The 18,838-nt window shown below is 44.4% G+C and overlaps 1 protein-coding gene across 1 annotated transcript in view; it reads right to left on the bottom strand.

Moving 5' to 3' along the window:
• The window catches only part of LOC307083769 (cadherin-4-like), a gene marked incomplete at both ends in the record, with an annotated part of 195,532 nt that extends 178,550 nt beyond the window's left edge, over positions 1 to 16,982 (bottom strand). Inside the window, 2 exons of the mRNA XM_079747721.1 lie at positions 15,447 to 15,558; positions 16,905 to 16,982. Of these exons, the coding sequence (XP_079603847.1) occupies positions 15,447 to 15,558; positions 16,905 to 16,982 (190 nt within the window). The remainder of the gene's footprint in view (positions 1 to 15,446; positions 15,559 to 16,904) is intronic.
• Positions 16,983 to 18,838: the final 1,856 nt, after the last annotated feature.

The raw sequence follows: 18,838 nt of genomic DNA, 5'->3' as shown, positions 1-18,838 counted from the left end.
ATTCCTACAATAACAACAACAATTCAGAGCACAAAAAACACAGCACAAGCCCCTTTCAATCAAGCCCCCAGACATCTGAACGCTCAATGGAACGGTGCTGGTTCCACTCCCAGGGTTGCCATGTTGCCACTCTTTGAGCGCGTTTGTGTGGACGCAGCGTCCATCACTACAACTCCTCCTCACACTTAATTCAGTCCTCTAAAGTACACTGAGGTATCGATGCCTTTGCCAGAATGACCTCCAGAGTAGAGAGAGCGTCCGAAACCAAGGCTTCAGATGCAACGCTAACAACGCTAACGCTAACAAGAGGAGCGTAGTGTGGCGCGCAGGGCATTGTAAATTGTTCGCTGTTTAGCTATGTTTGTCGTATTGCATTGCATAAACAATGGAGGACCCACAGGAAGAATAAACAAAACTTAAAATGATCACAGGAAATAATAATATAAACAAAGTCGCACTGTGTAACAGGGAGCCCCTTCGAGGTAGCACGCGGGAAACTTTAAGAATTTCAAGAATTCTTTCAACTGTTCTGTCAACTCTAAGGCCTCCTTTACACTGCAAGGTAAAGTGGCCCAAATCAACTCATATTTGACATAGATCAGATTTTCAGCACAGTGTAAATAGCACAAAACACATAGAATCTGATCTTTTAAATTCTGATTTGTAACCCCTTCACATGTGGTCCTGAATCAAATCTAGGTCTGATTTCTTGCAATATGACCTCAGTCATATTGGAATTAATGCAACCTTGACGTCACTCTGGATCGACATTTGTCACAAATTCTGAGAGTCACTCAATAAATCTAAACATGGAAGACAGATGGAGGAGGTCAGTTGAGGGACAGAGAAAAAAATACTGAATAGCAGTAATGTTGGATGGCGATTATAATGATCTTTTTTCCTTTCTGGCAATCGGTGGCCCACAATAGCGCCTGTGTTTTTTCTCTTCAACAGCGCCAGTCCTGCTGTGAAATTTCATCAAAACGTTGCACAATGTTCAAACCACCTTATTTGTAGGCTACTCTCATACTAGGGAAGCTGAGTGTCTTCTGAAACATTTAGGCTACATTGGAGCTCTGCCATAACCCAGCCGGCTCAGACAGCTGAGCGGGCCTGAAGGCCACTGACGTCCACACAGCAGTCCTACGTTATATTCTACTTTGGCGTTTTTACATTTTTTTAACAAATTGTACCGCTTAAAGGTCCCATGGCAAGCTACTTTATGGATGCTTTAATATAGATATTAGTAGGCTCCAAACACAGTATTTGAAGACGTTCCCGAAATTCAGCAGTGGTGCAGATTCACAGCCACTACGAAACAGTCGCACATTGAGCTTTCCCCAAATGCGCAGTTTCGGTGTCTATAGCTTTAATGCAAATGAGGAGGAGAGAGGCGGGTCAAGGAGGAGGGTGGGGGTGTGGCCCTGAGCAGCTTGCAGCCACGGTACCATGCACTCTGTTTACAGTGGATGTATCGCAATGGCGAGGCGCGCACAGCCTTTAGCCGTGTTCTGTAAATATTCTAGAACACACGGGAGCGTGTGTTCTGGAGACGTCCTGGAGCACACGTCCTGGAGCTCTATTTCTAAATAATGTCATATTATACATAGATATCCATATCATATAATATATATTATCATGGCCAAAAGCTGTGTGAGCCTCCAGACGATATTATGAATCTCAAACGACCGCGTCGGGTTCTCCGACGTCTCTCGTTCTTCCACGTCCACATCAATCTGAAGTAGACTGAACCACGACATGGAGGAGAAAGGGATTGTCGACCGCAGTTTTCTCCCGCCGGAGCCTCGCTGCCGAGGGACCGACGCCTCGCCAGTGGTCAGCGCTTAGGCACCACCGCCTCCTGCAGCGCCGAGGTGGTGGTCCCTCGGCAGCGGGAAGCGGGGCTCAAGTGGGAGAAATTCGCGGTCAACAATCCCTTTCTCCTCCATGTCGTGGTTCATGTACTTCAGGGAGTCAAAGCCAAAGTTCCTTTCCCCCAATTCATTCTCAACCATGGCTGAGATAACCCCCACTACGAGTCTCGTTGTGGAAACACCATAGACGAGAGTCCAACGTGTTATGCGCCATTACACCAACAGCAGAACAGTTATCCAAATAACAAGGAAGTGTACACTTGCGTTACAGTCCTGGAGCTCTATATCTCAATAATATCATATAATATATAGATATCTATATCATATAATACATATTATCATGGCCAAAAGCTGTGTGCGCCTCCAGACGATATTATGAATCACAAACGACTTTGTCGGGTTCTCTGTTTTTTTTTTTTTTGTCGGGACGTCTCTGTTCTTCCACTTCCACATCAATCTGAAGTAGACTGAACCGCGCGCTGCCTGCTGCCGGCTGCCCGCTGCCGAGCGGTGGTGCCTTCCGGCAACCGGCGGCAGGCAGCATGTCGCAATTAATGTACTTCAGGGAGTCAAAGCCAAAGTTCCTTTCCCCCAATTCCTTCTCAACCATGGCTGAGATAACCCCAACTACAGTCTCGTTGTGGAAATACAAGAGACGTGTTATGCGCCATAACACCAACAGCAAACCCTTGGTTACAGTGTGTGTAATCACACACACACACACACACGTGGCTCTTGCATGGTCATGTCTCATTGGCGGGACAAATTCTCTGGGCGGGCAAGGCAGAGAAAGGGGAGGAGCTTAGATCCTTTATGACGACATATGGGACCACATTCCAAATCAGCGCGCTTGAGCCTGAGCAGAACACCTAATGCTCGTTTTACACCAAACGCAAGTTTTAGCCACTGGGGGACCATAGGCAGGCTAGGGGAACTCATATTTATGTCAGAAAACCTCATAAAGTGAGATTTTCATGCCATGGGACCTTTAAGAAATTAAAAGGAGTAAATTATCAGTTGATAAAAAAATAACATCCATCAGTGTAATAATGTCCACAACGAGTGAACACTGCATGTCAACTAGATTCAACATAAACACTGACTTCAGTGGTCTCCATGTAAGTACTGTAGCTACTGCCACTGGTATTGGCCATATTTTAAAATAATGTGAACAGCCAAAAAACCAAACTTGGATCTGAGCAATAAATCTGAATTGAGCATTAAGACTTGCAGTGTGAACAGAGCTTTATTGAATGTGCCACAGCGTGACACAAACTAGCTAAACTCAGCTGGCTGGGTGGCATCAGTGTGTGTGTGTGTGTGTGTGGGGGGGGGGGGTTCTTAGTTTTGAAAGTAAGATTCTTGTAAACAAAGTGAGAGGTACGGGCTGGCCGGCATTTACATTTTTGTATCATAAATTCATTATAGAGGGAGACGTATTGATTCATTACCCCCTCGATTAGCATTGACTACAGTTATGTCCAGTTATTTGAAGCTATGAGCTAGTAGAACTGCGACTGCAAAATTTTAGCAGGATAAAGAGATTGTTTACTATTCATGTTTATTCATGAAAGGTGAGGTGAACGGCAAAGCTAAGCTTGGAGGTTAGCATGGCTCATTTATCACATATTTATATGTGACTCATGGTAAATTTGTGATTCATCACCACTTGGTTTTACTGTATGAGTTTATCTGTTCTGTCTTGATAGGTTGGATGGAATAGTCGGTTGCATTAGAGGAAACTAGTCAGTTAGGAGCTAGCTACGAGGCGCCACTCCAAACCACAACCACGGCCGATAGGAACCAAGATTGTTGACCACCGAGATAATAGACTCAAGGCAACCCCTTTTCTTTTCTTGGCGCTCAAAGTCCCAGCCTCCCACACAGGCTTCCTCAGATGTCAACCATAATTTACTTGTCTCACTCAACGTGTTGACATCTAATCATTTGGATGCAGTCCTTTAAATACTAGACTATTTTTTACCACACGCCATTCAATGTTAGTTTTAAAGAGGGCGTGGCTGGAACAACTGTGTTTCTCCACAGGCCCAAGGAGGCTCTAATCTTAAGGTCATGGCATCATGATGCCACCGCAATAGGGCCAGCCTACATTCCTCTATGGGCCAGGGCTAAATTGCTGTTCATAGGGAGGAGAAAACACGTTTTCCCAGAGGCCACAGCGACTCAACGTACCTTTTATTATCTTACTGCTGGGCTGGACTGAGAGCAAACACTGTCACACCAGAAACACCATGGAACACACGTTTCTCCATTAGACACACCCACACTCACTCTCTTTCACTTCATCCTCTCGTTAGTAGGTTCCTGGAGCTAAATATATTTATCGGGAATAAATATATGATGCTTTTGAGACAACAAAAGGCAGAAAATAAAACCAGAACAAGAGATGCCAAGGAGAAGAATATAGGAGGAGAAAATAAATGAATGAAAAGAACGAAAATAAAGAAAAGAGAGACAGAGAGACAGAATCAGAGAGGGAGCAAAAGAGAAAGAGTGTTATTCTTCTGAGATTGGGATCAATATTTCTCCATGCAACTGTGGTGTGCATTGCCAGCAAAATAAAGAGCAGTGTAGTATTGATTGACTCCTATATTTCAATCATACAGCAGCTCCTTCCCCCCAAGTTTTTTTGCCCCTACGGGGGCTGTTGTATGGGAAGCAGGGACATGTCTAAAACAGGCGTTATGCTTGGTAGAGATTAGAAGTGTAAGTGTAAACCTTAACCACAGTTTAACAAAACACTTGTTTTTCTATGCAAAACACGACTAATAATCGGGTTTTGGTTTGCTTCCGTTCCCGTGGGCGTGGGAGGAGGGGGTAGGATCTGGGAAAACTTTGGCATAGTAATGATGTTTCATGTGGATTTGTGTGTGCTGGCAGCCAATGTTTTCGATCGGAATGCCGGCGAGTTGCTCGCATATGGAGAAGTAATCAAGTGGGAGGGAAAGGAAAAGCTTCAGCAGGGCTTAGAAAATCCTTTGTTTCTGAACACCACTGTTTAATTGAGCTCACCCAGAGATCCATAAGAGTGAAATCCTTAGTTAGATCATCGAGGTAACATATCTACACTCCATATTCTAACACTGCACCTGTGTAAATCTAGGTTCCTCCAATACAAATGTGTGTTCAGGTGTGCATGTATGCACTTGTTTGTGTACTTGCGTTTGTGTGTGTGTGTGTGTGTTTTGCCTTTGAGAGTGTTTATTTTTGTGTCTGTGCTTGCGTATGCGATTGCCAAACAGATTGGGGTAAAATTCTATATCAACCGACAACATCGGTTTGTCACACTTTTTTTTTTTCCGCTCCCTCGCTCAAGAAGGGAGGCTTTGTATTAAATCTGTAGACAGCTCGATTGGAGCCAGAGAATTGTATTCAGAAGTGTGACGGACAAAACATAACAGGAAAAATAAACAGAATCATCTTGTGGTAAGGCTTTTTGATTCCCCGTCACCGCGTCTGCAGTTCACCTGTGGGCATCCGAGTCAGGTTGGATTCTAGCCCCCGCTCATTAGTGACCAGCATTTAAAAGTCCCTTTGGCCAAACGTGTAAAACAGATGTTACAGAAAGAATGATGCAAATGCGGAGATTGCCGTGGAAGAGCAGAGAAGGAAGGTGGGGAGAGAGAAATCGATGAGCACATGGGAGAGGACGGATCATGGATTTATGCAAAGCATGTTCTGACTGATAGTGAAGGTGGTTATTCAATTAGGTCTCTAGATTAGGCAGTGTTTAAATAGTACCCTTGTATTCTATTAATAAATTTATGCGATGCTCGCCAGTGGACTGGAACTGATATGCATATTCAATCTAAGGACTGAATCCTGGCCAAAATATCATCTTTTTAATACCTCCTGTCTGTGGAAGGCAGTCACAATGAAAGTAAGTGGCAGCGGTTTAAATTAACTTTGTAATTATAAGTCTCTTTCTGTCTAACATTAGTCATGTCGTGTTAGGTAATAGGCAAGAACAATCAACAGTAATATTCAAAGCTTGTTGATTTAAGTGGGTTTTTTCGGACCTATAATCGAAGTAACCCTAACTCACCCTGTTTCAGCTCGAATAGGAACATTAAAATCAACCAGAAAACGGCCAGACGGAGCTCCACACAGCCACACACACCTTGTCGTCGGGCTCCCTTGAAGGTGATGACGAAGTACCTCTGAAAAGGTTCACTACCCCTTTAAAGGAGATCTTCTCAACAGAATCACACAAAGATACGACCACAAGTCACAATGTTTGTTTGGACCTACTTTATATCCAGAATACAATGAATCAAGAGAATTAGGCCAAAACAGCTCCACAGCTAAAGGCAATGCAGTTTTCCTCCATCACTAACTGGATTTGTGTTTCTGATGGTGTTCTCTTTTCATAGCACGTATCCTACATGTGCCTCCAAGCCAAACAAACGTAATGTGTGACAAAAACCATATTGGTAAATCCATCATATGTTACCTATTTAGTTATTGGCCACCCATATGGCCCATCTGTTTTAGATGGTTTAACTCATTGAAGGCGAAATAGGTCTTTTCAACGTTATATTCTGATGTTAAGACCACATTTATATAGTACATACATTTAAATAGTAAGTCATGGCCACACCGGACTATACAATACAACGATGCTACAGAGAAATTATCACTTACTTATGATCACACTGTTTTGTGCCCATCTTTCTGCCATGTCATGACTCTGTTTGAGATCATTACAAAGTACAACGGAAGTGTCGTACAAAAGCACATCAAATATCCAGCCTTCAGACTTAAAGGATTTTACGAAAACAAACTCAATACGTGTGTTCTTTCTAAATTTTTCAGTTTTTTTACCAAATAATTAACAATGAATGAACTGGGGAAGAACAAATAAGCACAGGAAAGGTGTTAAGAAGTAGATTCCCCTTATCCTAGCTGTTTATTCATATGCAAAGCCCTCCATGTCAAGGTTGTGCATTATGATAGCCAGACATTATTACCTAAGAACATAAATACAGGCAATACGAGTCAACGAAAGCTTGAATAAACATGCCCCTGAAACCATCCAGGAGCCCATCTCTGTGTGCACTGGTCTCTCTTCAACTCCTCCGCATTGCCCCTTACCCTCTCTCTCTCTCCCTCATATCCCTCTCTCTGCCTCTCTCTCTCCTCATGGAGCCTGTTCTCTATCGTCCTCTCTCTATCTTTGTCTCTCGGTTTCTCTCTCTGTTCTCTCTCCTAAGCGTATCCTTTGCTTCTTAATGAGCCATGGGATTGACAGCTGGATTACTAGGCTGCTTTGTAATCCTTTAATTTCTCCATTTAGAATAATCACCCTCTGGATGAAACTCTGCCTACGCGCACACACACACGCACACAAACAACACGCAAGATAACACACTTTCCATTTGAGACACTCACAGAGGAAAGTACATTTTTCTCACACAGGCACAACTCTCTTGCATGTTTGTGTGTGATTGTGTGTGTGTGTGTGTGTGTGTGTGTGTGTGTGTGTGTGTGGCGTGCGGGTCGATTTGCGCGACTGCGTGTGCATTTGTAATTATGTCACTTGGGTATATATCAACATGTTTATGCTTGAGCAGAGTAAGTGAACTAGGGACTTTGTCCGACTAACAAGCTAACTCAATAGAAATCCCATGGTTGAATTAGTCCAAAGGACAAAACACGTAGAAGCGCCGCAACCCCCCTTCTGTGGTTAAGGGACCATTCCAATATTAGAGCATGTAGAACAGAAAGGGCTACTTGGCTGCAGAGCTCCCTTTAATTAGGAAGACAGAGGAGCGTAGCCTGCAGTCGGAGCGATAGCCGAACAGAGTTCACTCGCTGACCAAACTGGAGATGCATTCAGCCACAGTTCCGAGGGGCTGGACGCCAAGAGTCAAGCCGTAGGTGTAAATCATTTTGATTGCGTCGGGTGATTTCAGCCATGGCTGTGGAGTGTCGTGAGGGTAGGTGCTGGGGGTCTGGGATGAGTTTGGCGAGGGGAGGGGGGGGGGCTGGAGGTAATGTGATGGGGTTATGGGGGGGGAAGGGGGGGGGGGGGGTTGTGCAAGAGGCAGCACAAGGTCAAAGTGTGTGGCCATAACTCATGGATAAAGAGCGATGCTGTTTGTGTGACTCGCCGTCCCTGGCCCAAGGGGAACAAAGGGGCTGGGGGAGAGGGGCGGCTAGGGTCAGTGGAAGCGGATGTAGAATCGCGCAACAGCGAATGAAACTACTCCTCACCGACACTAATTAAATGTCACTATGCTGAGCATGATGACATCTGTAGCCAGGAAGTGTGCAGTTATGGAATCTGTTGTGTGTGACTGGCAGCAGCGCCGGGCGATGGGATGAAGAACACGCGTCTCTGAAGCAGTGCACCGATGAAGGCCAACGCATGAGTCACTCGGAGTGAAGGAAAGAACACCCAATAGGTTCAGGAAGTCAGACGGGGAGCGTTATCTGTGTGTCAAGGATGATATTTATGCCCCTGTGTGTGTGTGCATATGAACCAAGCACAACAAGCAGAAAAACACAGGTAAGAAAGTGATAAAGAGTGAAAGCAAGGGAGAAGCGTTCTTTTTAATTCTTCTTGATTCTTCCCTTCTTCTTGTTCTGCCCGTCGCATCTCTTCGTCCTTCTTTGAAAGAAGAAATGAGTGGAAGGATGAAAGTGGGCCCCCGCAATCCTCGCCATCTCTACGGACAGAGAAAGACGTTGTTGACGAACTCATTGTGCTGTCATTACAATGTCCCCGCATGAAAGGAGGCCAGAACTCAGACCGAGGTCATCTCCGCAAAATCCCTGGTAAATATCATTTTTCGGAAGAAGACAAAACACCCATTGAAACCTTTTTTTTTTGAATGTCTAGTTTTTTTTCCTCAAGCATTTCTGGAATCTAGTTTTGCAACTCAACATCATGGACGCTCCTCAATCACTCCCCCATTGACAATGTTTCCGAATAGGGTCACAGGTTGTCACTGTGGAGAGCTGAGTCATTGTTGGTATTTAAAGTAACGATGAGAGGGAACAGAGAATGGGAAGGTACAGCGTGTGAGGTGATAGAACCCTGGGTCACTGAGCCAAGGTTCCCTTGTAAATATTCAGGTTGGTGCTGCCGCTATGACCGCATTCAGCACCCTAATGCAGTGCTAGGGGACTTCCATTCAAAGCAGAGCCTATTATAGCCATCAACAACATAAAATATGTGTTCTCCAGTTTATTAGAGTCTATATAATAATGTCACTGGTTAGGGTGTTTAACTCCAAGCCGAAAGAGCCTTGGTTCGAACCACCAAAGACTTTAGTCTTCCTGAAGGCATCCTTGAGGAAGAGGCCCAAACCACCCTGACTGCTTTTATTGACATCTATGTAAAAGTATTCCGCTGGAAAAATCGCCTTGGATAAATGGTCTGCTGAATGATTAAATATTATTTGCTGGACATATGCTCATGTGTTTTTATTAATCAGGTTCAGGTATAATGAGGTAGAAAGCAGATGTGTGCTCTGTACTGTAGATGAGTGACGAGTTACTTTCAAAGCTAAAGTCCTTGTTGTTAAAGAAGCATGTGTTGTGTTCTTAGAAATTGTCATCTGGTCTATTCATGGAATCATGGATTATTACCAAACAAAAATCTCAAATGTAAATGACCACTTAATGCGCACAACTGGGAGAACAAACAAAGCCTAATGAAATTGAAATGAGAAGGCAAGTGAAAAGTCAAATAGCGAACACAGCATGGCAATTGCTGCTAAGCACTAGGCTTTTCTGTTGTTAGCTTTTCCCATAAATATAAATGAGATAAGATGTGTCCTGTACAGCTTCTGCAGAACGACAAAACATGATTAAAGCCCATTTTAATGTTTTGAATATTGTTTCAATCTGAATATTGTGTTCAGCAGTAATGTAAAGTAGTATCATTGTCTGGGTACCGTCCCCTGGTGCATACTTTTCATACAATGAACAACAGCATCTGTACCATAATATTAGAAAAATAAACCATAAATCAGATACATATATACGCTACATCTTAAATGGCAGAATGCTTATTAATGAAGTAGTAAATGCCGGGTTCCATGCCAGGGGAACAGGTCAAACAGAGGTCTGACAGGGATAGGGTCTCCTGATAATAAAGCCCCTTTAAGACAGCTACAAAGGACTGCCAGACTTCTATCACAAATGGATTTGGAGAGAGGGTAGTCAGTTAAAACATGTCTAAAAGGAACTTTAGATTTGCCTTCCATATCTTTTTTTTCATATCTTAAATGATGTGTATTTATTTGATTTTATGACCATTCATATTTCCATTCCTACATTTAATTGAATCAGGTTTGCTCCCAGTAGATGCAATTCCACCTGGTTTTGCAAGATGTAATTCCCCCCAAAAGAATAAGATGATTGGCAAAATAGCCTCAGGCTAACTTTCTCCCACGTGCCATGTCATCACAGGGCATACTCTTTCTTTTCGGGTTGAGTTCAATAATAAATACACAACGCTTCCTGAATTGGTTTTGCTGTGGGCACCAGTGTGTAGCTCCACTATACCCACAACCCGCACCTGTTTCCCCCCGCCAAATTATTCCTCCCTATGGATTCCTCTCGGTTCCCTACCCTGGATGGTGTATTATCTAACCTGCAGCCGCTGGCATCTGGAGATCCAATCTGCCGACTGATAATATCATGATTACCTGTGTTTGGAGGTCACAATTCAGGGCACCTTTCCCTCACCTCCATTTTGTCTGGATAATTCAAACGTACCCACCTAACCTTTTTAGTAGTAGTATAATAATGGGATCAGAGTGTACCGCCTTACAATAGCTCACGGCTGTGTCTCAGAGACTAGAATAGAGGAGGAGAGGAAAGTTTAGCAGGAAGACGAGAGCACTAGTGACTGCCAACTCGTAGGAGTCAAGCTCTTCTTGTTCAACCTCCTCATGGGGAAATAGGAAGGCTACTGCCTCCTAGTCCACCTCTCGGACTGATGCTAATGCTAGGATGACACGAGCAGGCACTGAGTTGGTTATCCTTTAACTGTAACTAATCGAACATGCTCGGATGATCCTGCTGCAGACAGGTCATATTTTTCCCATTTTCTGTCCGTCGGAATAACACCTGCTCCTTTTAACCCCACCACTGCATTCAGAGGGGCTCGGGCAGCATAACAGGATGAAAAGCATGGGGCTTTCGCCATGCTGCGCTGGGTTGGGTGACGGTTGTTTGATGAAACGGGCTCCATAGATGTACGTCATGTTGTGGGGGTAGTTTGAGGCATGCGGGAGCGTGGCGGGGGTAAGGAGGCAGCGCAGATAAAGAGAAATAATGTGGCCGATCCAGCGTACCTGTATTCTATCAACGGGCCACAGCCCGCCGGCCCTGGTGACAGAGATGAAAGAGTCTCCCGAGGACAAGAGAGATGTTAGCGAGTCACAGCGAAAATGGCATCCTGCTTATCAAACGGCCAAGAACGTAATCCCCCCCCCCCACTTCCCCGCTCCCCGGTTGTGGACGTACTTAGAGAGGCCTTGTCGCATTGGGTGTAAGGGGTTGTTGAGGCTGTCGTTCTGGACAACGCTGCTGTTTTTAGAGCAGATGCGGCTCTTCGTCCAATTTCCCAAGTGATGTCTAATTGGGGTCGCGTTCGAGTCATTCCACAGGAGCGTTTGAGTTGAACTCATTGTCATCTTGAATATGCCTGAGCGAGAAATACTCGTGTCTTTGAAGATTAAAGTACATTGATTAATATTTGGTTATGTCTAGCGAATGCACCTTTCTTGGACCAAATAAGGAGAAGCCCCCCGAAAGACCCCATGAGAAATATGCCACACGCAGCGCAAGAAGAGCATGTGCTTGCAGTGGCTGAAAGGTATCCGATTCTTCAGTATTATACTTTCATAGGGCAAAGGTTCAAGAACAAACGCAGTTTGGATATCAAAAACAAGCTTATTCTTTTTGAAAGAGCAGACGGGGTCCAAGGTAACAAAGCATAGCATATATTTCTGGTCAGGCTGAATTTCTTCCGATTTTTTGGTTGGGCAAGTAGCTGACATTTCTATTGTTGTGCCTGCACCTGCAGACAACATTATAATCTTTTATTTTTTTTGGTCTTCGCAGTCAAAGGAGAAAAACGAACTGCCATATCAAAATCCAATGCCTCCTTGCTGAAAAATATTTTTCTGCCAAAATAATGAGAAGAAATTCTATGTTACGTGCTTTAAAGTATTTTCCTTTTGTTGCAGGATCATAAAGCTGCAGTGCGGTGTTCACCCACCACAGGCTGCCATGTTCCCCTCTTTCCCCTGCGCTCAGTACAGACACAGGGTCAGAGGCCAACACTCATCAGGGCTGTCTCTTTAAGTATGCGCCGAAAGCAACTTAAGGAGCTGTGATCCGCAAGTAGGCATGTAGCTCAATCCTCCTCTACTTCCTTTTTTCCTTTTGGGGCGGAAGACCCCCCCTCCCCCCCAGCCCCACTCTCTCCCCTCTCAAGCGGCACAATTTCCAGGTATCTCCTCTCCACGAGCGTGGTGACAGTTTACACAGAAATGTGCAAGCACTGTAATATTTCCTTTCATGGCTTATCAGGCCCCAGTGGGGGATTCTGCCCGGACCAAGAGCCTCTGCGTCTGGTTGTGTCTATACCACAGAATCCCGCTGTAGCCGCCTTTTGGCTTCGGAGAAACCGCCGTCCTCAGGAACATGAGCCTATTCATGGGGCTATTCATTGGGAAACGCTTAAGCCGCGCACAGCAGCTCTCTGAGGAACTGGAGGGAAGCTGCGGATAGCGTACTGAGTGACACGTAAGGAGGAGAGAAAGAGAACAAGTTGGGAGCGGTGCACACAAGACTGCGTTTTAGGCTAAATATTGTTATCGCGCCATTTCTGTGGGGAAATACACTTCTTTTGCATAATCCATTAACAGGTCTCGGTTAATGAAAGGGACGCATCAATTATGTTTTGTATTAACTGACACAAGCCGCCCACACTCCATTAGAGTAATCAGAGGACAAAACAACCCACAGTGTCCCTCTTTTACAGCAACAACAAATGGCCCTTGTTTCTGAATGGTGTACATTGTTTTGTTGCCTGAAAACACAATCCGTGTGCTGCAGCCTTGCACCTGCTGAGCCAGACGTCTTTGGTCTTGTGCCCGCACCGTTCCCTGTCCGTCCTATGGGACAGAACGGTCCCGTCTGGGGGCCCCTGCCATCCAGAACCCCTCCTAACCCACCCATCCCCCCCACCATACCCCTGCTGTACATCCTTACCACCCCCTCCCCATACCCATTTGTTTTCTGGAGGAAAAAATTTGACAGTTTTGGGTTATCCACGCCACGGCTGCGGGTCGTAAAAGGCTGAATCCTGCTTGGCGTCCTACTGTACAGAAAACACAGCTTCAGTCAGACTCCCCAATGCCCATTCATCATAGCAGGAGGACTAACGCTATGCGGTCGGGCCTAAATCCCTTTGAGGGGCTAGCTCAATGGACCGATTGCTGTAGGCTACGGCATTGAATATTTTTAACAGAGAAGAGGCACTACGGCAGGACTCCAGTGAGCGTCAGGGAGGCGTGGCTGACTCTGTGCATCTGGATGATGTACATCATGAAACAAACAAAGACTGGTACATTCTGAGGTCTCCTGAGATTGGTGAAGCATAGGCACAGTGTTTGGTCTGTTTTTGGTTGAACCCTGGTTGGGCTCAACCGGGTGAGCCCCTTTAACTTGGTTGCAGGCGAAATCAACTAGTCCAAGGATGCTTGTTATAGCGAGATGTTTGCTTGCCATCTGAGCTGAAGAGAACATTCACAGTGCACTGAATCGTTACTTATTCAAGATAAACAGGATACTTTGTAGGATTTGTGCACACAATAGACCAGCGTCAAGCAAAGGTCGAATAACAACTTATATTCCACGAATCACGGTGTAGAAGAAGAAGGGAGGGTGTGACATAAAAGATAGATCATTCATGACCAATATGAACGAAGAGCTTCTGCGATTAGGTCATTTTCGGTCCAAAACTAACCAAAAGTATCAATATCAATTTATCTACTCTGTCAACATTTGTTCTGTCTGGCGCCAGTGAGGACACCCTAGCCCATTTTAAAAGAGATAAAAACCTTGAACCATCCCCCCACCCCTCCCACCACCCAACAGAACCTCAATCTCAGGCCCCCTCAGGCTCTCCTCCTCCCCGTTGACCAGCTCCACCGTCCTTGTCAGCCTCCAAAACAACAAAATAACCTCCAGAATAACTCGATTGCTGCCTTTTTTTGCACAACTGGAACGGGCAAATTTTTTGCACAACTGGAAAACGCTCAATGGGAACGCCATTTCCTTCTGGCAAATAACATTTCACATAACAATAGACAAATATTTGGCTGTAAAAGCGGGAGTGTCAGGGGAGGGCTAAGCTTATTGCACTCTGCCGCGTTGGCGCTCCCCAACGCATGAGTAACTGCCATGAGTAGACGAAATGTGCGACAATATGTACCAACCTAAATGTTAGGCTTCTCTTCTGAGCCCATGGGTCCCTCATCCACAGCAGTGGAAACTTCTACTGTTCATAAAAGGTCACAAATATTTGAGTTGGCTATGATAGGCCTAGCACTTGGTCTTTAATTTAGGCTGGGAGGTTTATGTTTTAGTATTGCACTACCTTCCAATAATAGGAAAGGTTTGGAAGATTTGGTCTGCAGGTCTGTTAATAGCATACAGTAAAAAACAAGTATTGTGGGTCAGCTTTATGCTTAAGTATTCTCAAGTACTCGCAAATCCATTTCTTAGGCAAACCAAATCATGTATTGACATTCAATGAAAGCCTTTCAACAGTTAGAGAGAGGTTTACCAAAAATAACATACTGCGCATTTTCATTTTGCAGGAGAAAATGCTTTTCAATAATGTCATGGCGTGCACTGAAATGAAATGGAGCGAATGAAAAGAGAATTGAATTCCTCTAAAAATATACAAAGAAAAAAACTCTCCAGAAAACGAATTACACCGAGGATAGAATAAAATACTGAGCCTTCAGACAGCAAACATGCACAGCAGGAGACAGATTGCTAATTTAAATTCCTCTGGTCTTAGCCGACATCTGATTGAATCCATCAAAATGGGAAATATGCAGAATTTTAGGGCTGAGTCATTCAGGAGGTGCTTCATCAATTAAACCCCATTCACCATTAATATTACTTTCCCCGCTCATAATTTAGGCAGGAGTGCATTATGCACACATCACACCACAGGTTCAATCTTTGCAGGATTTATCCGAGCTGCACTCCCCTACTCGGGGCTTGCCTTGCCTGGCTATGTGTGGAGGCCCGTGCTCAGGGATGAGCTGTTTATGTTGCCCGCGCGTGATCCGACCTTCTTAAAGGAGTGATGGAGAGTCTCGGCATAATATATGTGCCTGCACATTCCATCCGCCCCACCTCGTCCACACACGCACTCACGCACTCAATCACGCGGTCGAGGTTGGGGAATCCATTTGGGCCAGAGAGAGGAAGGAAGAACGGGAAAAAAAAAGAAAGAAATCGCTCAGTCAATAAAAGGAGGGCTCCAAACGGCAGTGGGGGACTTACCTTTGAGAATGCTTTGGCTACGCAGTATATCCCTTGAGACAATCACTGTGTAGAAGTTCTGGGAGAAGCCTGGTTTGCAGGGGGGTTTGGGCGGCTGGCCTAGCTTAGTCCCCTAAGGATGGGAAAAAACAAACAAGTTGGGCATCAAGGATCGGCAAATTGACTTTTGGCTGAAGGGTCGCAGCAGGCTCATGTCTCGCTGCCTTCCAGTGTCTGTTGAGAACCAGCCCTGGCCGTCCCTTCAGATCTGCCGCTACCTGGATTGTTTTCATTGACAGCCCTGTGTGGCCTGGGATCGGCACAGGTTTGAATCTTTAGGCTGGACACCTGTTTTAAATAATTGCTGTGGGTAGTGCAGATTGGTCTAGGCCGGGGTAGGGGTTGCAGGGTAAAATGGGCTGGAGATCCATGCTGAGTTCAACCTTTGAAAGGGAGGTTGGAGTGGTGATGACACCAATGATATAGAGTAATGATGGAATAATTATGTTGGTGATAATATATTGACAATGAAGATATGTGAAGGGGGATGTAGCTGCTGCAGTATCGTGCATCAAAGAGACAAAGGCAAAATGTTGTCAAGGGATCAGGCAATTCAATTCCTATTATAGAATACTATTGAAAGGGTTGATTACTGTTATGCTAAAAGGCAGCCTAACCAAGACCAACAGGGGGGCAATTTTCTTTTTCCACGCACATGAAACCAAGCCTGGCATCACAACGATCAATTAGAGATCATTTCAATTTAACACACGAGCTGTTCAATTAGTTCTGAATAAAATGACGATTCGTTGCCTAAATTGTACCCCGATTGTGCAGAACTTGCAACATAGGCATTATGTGGTGAAGCCCTTCTGTTTGTGTGATCGAGCGCAATCTGACTTCAGATCATTTATGAGTCAAGATATCGATAGTTGTATCCAATGCATAGGCTATCGTAAATGTTTTTCCAAAACCTTAGGACAAGCAAGCATTGCAACAGCAACATAAGGAGTTTCAATTTCAGGCTTCTTTTTTTTTGTTTTGCAGATGAAGACATTTGGGTGAAAATGTGCGGTGCTGAGGTTGCCTATAGTGTCCAAGCTCAATCTTCAAAGAGAAACAGGCAGTGTGAAAACGACAAGTTTATAGCAGCTAAAACGACCAGAAAGCATTAACTCCATCCTCTGCAATAAAGGACCGCAGTTAAGACTAACAATGTAAAAGGGTGGTTCATCATCATCATTCCCAGGGCACAACATCATTTGCATGGAAATTAAACCGTATGTTAAATCGCACGTCGCATGATCACAGGCACAATTGAAGGCTGCGTTCATCGCAGGGCTGCAGGGGAATACTTTCCCCTTCCCTGTCACTTCAGGGATGCACCGGGCAGGGCTCCGAGCTGCGGAGCGCCACAGCAGCAGTTATCACCTCCGCTGTATTTTCTTTGGCTAAATTAAAACTCTGAAATAATCTTACCAGGGATGAACCAACAAGTAACGTGCACGTCAATAGAGCAACGAAGCCGATATTCATCTTCACAGATTCGGATGTCATCAACGGTAAGACGACCGAGAGGAGTTCTTCAGCACCAGTTAGTAATAGTAGTAGTCGTAATAGTAGTAGTGGTAGCAGTAGTAGTGGTAGTAGTAATTCCGAAGCCCTCTTGTGAAGAAACAGAGTTGAGCAGAGCAGCACCAGGAGTAACTGTCTGGGTAGAAGTGTCCCTGGTTGACTAGCGCAAAAGTGCCGCTTAGACCGAGATGCTGGGCTCTGGGAAAGAGAGCGCCCTGCCCATTGGCTGGGCTCTGAGAAAAAAAGCATCGTGCCTATTGGCTGGATACTTCTCTACAACCCCACCCACTACACTGTTATCACACTGGGAGCTTTTGAAATTACCAACTGTGATGATATAGCCTATATATATATATACTTTGCAAAGCCTTAACCTTAAACCGTCTGAAGATGTATTTTCCAGGCTATTTAGATTCATATTGTGTCTCAAGATGGCCCAGGGGGAGATGTATATTGTGTGATAAACGACAATCTGAATTGTTTCTTTTGCCCATCAACCAACTGGAGTCTATTTCACACACCAGTTGCCATTCTGTTATCATCCACTGTATACATTTTATTTGATATAAGCTTGATGTCAGGGATGCATAGTAATACTGCATAGCATCAAGGTAGCATGGGATGTTACGATGACATCAAATTAATGTTTGAAGCACTTACATGGGGAAACAAAGGCACTATAAAAGGTGTGGAGCCATGGCTTAGATGGCTCTACAATTTAATAATGCTGACATTTAGAGGCTCCAGATCATGAGTGACTGAATTTTAATATCTGACGGGTTGTGACAATTTACTCCCATCAAAAGGAATATGACAGTATGCTGGTGTCAATCATTCTCCCGTTGTCTGTCCCTGTATCTGGCAGTGCTTTGGTCTTTCTTAGTTTTCATCTCATTCAACAGGCCTCTATGACTACTAATAATTGGGCTTTGTGGATACAAAACCCAAATATATCCTTCAATATTTGTTTTGACGTATATTATTTGGCTGGCAAAATGACCAGCAGTTTATTGCCACGCATACAGTGGATTTAATTGTATTGAAGCGCTCAGTGCCAAGTTGTCCGTTGTGATACGGATTTATATTTATTTATGTATTTGTATATCTAGCAACACATCCCCTCCATCCTCACACAGGGCCAAACACTCACGCACAACAGAAGACACACTATAATGGATTGCTGGGCTTTGAAACTGTGCTCTCTCATTGCGACTCCCATCTCCCAGATGTGGCAACCTGTTGGCAGGAAGCGGAGAGACGAGAGGAGAGATGCGTTCAAGTTCCTGCTACTGACGAGGTCTGTGTGGGCTGAATATGGCAAGCTTTCAAGTAGGCCCAGTAAATACGTCCCTGATTTCTGTGCTTCATCTCTCCTGCCTCTACATAAAAACTCGAGAGAAGTAATGCATGTGAATGTGAGGTGAATGCCATGAAACCCATGATAGGAAGCAGTCAGTAGCCAATGGTGCCTCAGCATTTTGATCTATTTCATGATTATTGAATATTATACCTTTTATATAATATTTGTGTACATTATATATATTTTTAACTGGGTAAAGTTAAGTTCAGCTTCTTCCATAGTCGCCGGAACATAGTCCCACTGGCCAAAAAGATCAACTCTAAAAAAGATCACCTTATTTTGTTCCAACTGCCTTCGACATTTGCAGCTAAAAATGTGTTTACCTCGAAACCTGCACCCACATCCCACTCGGACACATTCCAATTTCTTTTTATCTTTCACCTTTATGTAAATTGTTGTATGTTACTGTTGTCTTATAGGTTAATTGTTTTTATAGTGTGAGGCATGTGTGTCTCAAGATGATTTTCTGTCAAAGTTT

The sequence above is a fragment of the Pollachius pollachius genome (assembly GCF_949987615.1).
Source record: "Pollachius pollachius genome assembly, chromosome: 12".
NCBI lineage: Eukaryota > Metazoa > Chordata > Actinopteri > Gadiformes > Gadidae > Pollachius > Pollachius pollachius.
This window is presented reverse-complemented; position numbering and strand designations above follow the sequence as displayed.